The sequence below is a fragment of the Geospiza fortis genome, unplaced genomic scaffold, assembly GCF_000277835.1.
Source record: "Geospiza fortis unplaced genomic scaffold, GeoFor_1.0 scaffold361, whole genome shotgun sequence".
Taxonomy (NCBI): domain Eukaryota; kingdom Metazoa; phylum Chordata; class Aves; order Passeriformes; family Thraupidae; genus Geospiza; species Geospiza fortis.
Window position 1 is genome coordinate 2,567,052 of NW_005054356.1, and position 2,439 is coordinate 2,569,490.

Sequence of the window (2,439 nt, forward strand, 5' to 3'; positions counted from 1 at the left end):
AGCCAGGAAAAAATCCTCAAAATCATGAACATGGTGAAAAATAAAGAAGTGAGCATTGAAGGAGCTCTGCATTTGGCACAGAAGGAGGTGTATGCTGAAAAGGTAAGGCAGCTCCTTTGATGTGTTTGGTGATATGTTCAGATGTTCTGGAGAGCCCTGCTGAGTGAGGAGGGTGTGTGGATTGCTCCCAAGGATGCAGTCCTGGTTTGGGAGTCACAAAGAGCCCAGTTCCCAACCCAGCAGGGCAGGGACAGCTGGCTGTGCTGCCTGTGCCCTGTGTGATGGCTGCTCCACGGAAATGCTGGCATGGCCTGGATTGGGGAGCTCAAACCCACACAAGGGTTGTTATTCCAAGGATAGCAACAACTCCTACATTAATAAATGTGGGGCACAACCCCAGAAATGCAGAATCCCAGGCTGGTTTGGGTTGGAAGGGACCTTAAAGCTCATCCTGTTCCACCTCCCTGCACCTCCCACTGTCCCAAGGCCTGGCCAGCCTGGCCTGGAACATTTCCAGGGATCCAGGGGCAGCCACAGCTGCTCTGGGTAACTTGTGCCCACCCTCACAGGGAGGGATTCCTCCCAATATCCCACCCAACCCTCCTCAATTTCAGTGTGAAGCCATTCCCTGTGTGCTGTCCCTCCATCCCCTGTAAATCCTCTCTCTCCATCTTTCCTGCAGCTCCTCCAGGTACTGCAAGGCTTCTCCATGGCCTCACCACCCTCAGAGTAAAGAATTCTTCCTCTAAATTCAATCTAAACTCCCTCTCTGTCAGTATGAAGCCATTCCCTGTGTCCTGTCCCTGCCCCAGGGAACAATGTCCCTCTCCACCTTCATTAAGGGAATTAACAAAAGTCAGGAGGGTTTTTCCATCTGTCTCCAGGTGGGATTCTCCTGCAGGGCTCCGGAGCTGTTTCTGCTCACAGAGAGAGATTTCACCTGAGCACAGCTGGGTTTGGGTGGCCAAACATTATCCCAGTGTGGGATGTGTTGCTGATTTCTGTTCTGTTTTCCAGGATCCCCAGGATTTGTTAACTGGGTCCCAATTTAACTTCATTATCTACAAATACAAACACTACCGCTGGCAGAAACGGATTCTGCAGGTAACCCTAAAAATTCTCACCTTTGGTGCAGTGTATAAAAATATAATAAAGGCAGCTTCTGGCAACACCACCTTGCCAGATGGTGATTTCCTGCTTTCATGAAGTCAGGGACTGAGGTTTCATGGTTTTTTCCTGGATTTCACTAAAACTTCTTGTAGTTTGGACAGCATTTGATAATGAACAAGTCCAAATCATGCATGCTACAGGGTGGTTTTTATTTACTACATCTTAACTGTACAAAATGTAATTTTTTCCAGCATTATCCACCCTTTTTTTTTTTGGAATGAAAATATTTCTTTAGACATAAAGTGGAAAAATGGAGATGTGTAGTAGATGTGGAAGTTATCAGTCCGGGAATCTGGATTAGCTTAATTTCAGTTCTCTAATTACCAGCAGCCTTCAAAATTCAGAGATAATCTTGAGGAAGGTTCTGCTTTGGAGGTTTCCTACTATAAACAGGACAGAGGGAAAGGTCACAGTGTGGGCATTGTTGGTGTGGTCTGTACAAGTTTTAACTTTTAACTCAGAACGGCTTTTCTCACCCCCTGCATTTCAGAGGCTGAAGGAGAGAGGAACTGGGTGAGTGGTTCTGCTGTTAGTTTGTGCTGAAGGGGAAGTTTCTGCACTGGCTTTTGAGATATGGAGAATTTAAAAAGAAATAATATTTCAGAGTGATAAATTGATGCATATTAATCAAAAGAGGTGGAAACACAGTTTACGAGGAATATCTGGGTTTTTTTGTGACTAAAACAAAATTGGGCAATATCTTGATGGTGGAATGTAATTTTTCAATTATATTTATTCTGCTCTTTTATCTAAACAAAACTGGGATTCTGCTTTTGCCTTTCAACAAAGATGGCCTCGAGTGATGCAGAACTTTCTCTTGCAGCTGGATTTCAGCAGCAGGACCATTTTTAACATCGAGAAAGGCACTATCAGGAAGCAGTTCCCTTTCTCCCAAGTCAGAGGCTGCGAGGACTCGGAGAGGAGGCGTTTCAGCATCCTGTTCCACGGCAGGCAGCACTACGAGCTGGAGGCTGTGTCCCTGGAGGACAAGAGGAAGGTGGGGTTGGGAAGGCACTGCTGGGAAAAACAGCTGGGATGGAGGCACAAAGCAGGTGCCAGGCACTGTGCAGGCAGGTGGGGCTGCGTTTCTCTTTACAGAGAAAGACAAGGCACAACTTCCCAAGGATATTTGGGATAATTGCTGGGAATCGCAGCTAGGAACCTTAGAGAAAGAAAAAATAATTTTTATCTCATATTTGGTAATATATATAAAATATAAAATATATTATATATTACTATAATATATATTATATTATAGTAATATATATT

General features: G+C 44.8%; 1 protein-coding gene across 1 annotated transcript in view; it reads left to right on the forward strand.

The window, feature by feature from the left end:
* Nucleotides 1-30: 30 nt before the first annotated feature.
* The window catches only part of LOC102036883 (formin-like protein 19), a 21,156-nt gene continuing 18,747 nt past the window's right edge, over nt 31-2,439 (forward strand). The window contains exons 1-3 of the mRNA XM_005423636.2: nt 31-102; nt 1,018-1,104; nt 1,994-2,172. Coding sequence (XP_005423693.2) covers nt 31-102; nt 1,018-1,104; nt 1,994-2,172 — 338 coding nt within the window. The remainder of the gene's footprint in view (nt 103-1,017; nt 1,105-1,993; nt 2,173-2,439) is intronic.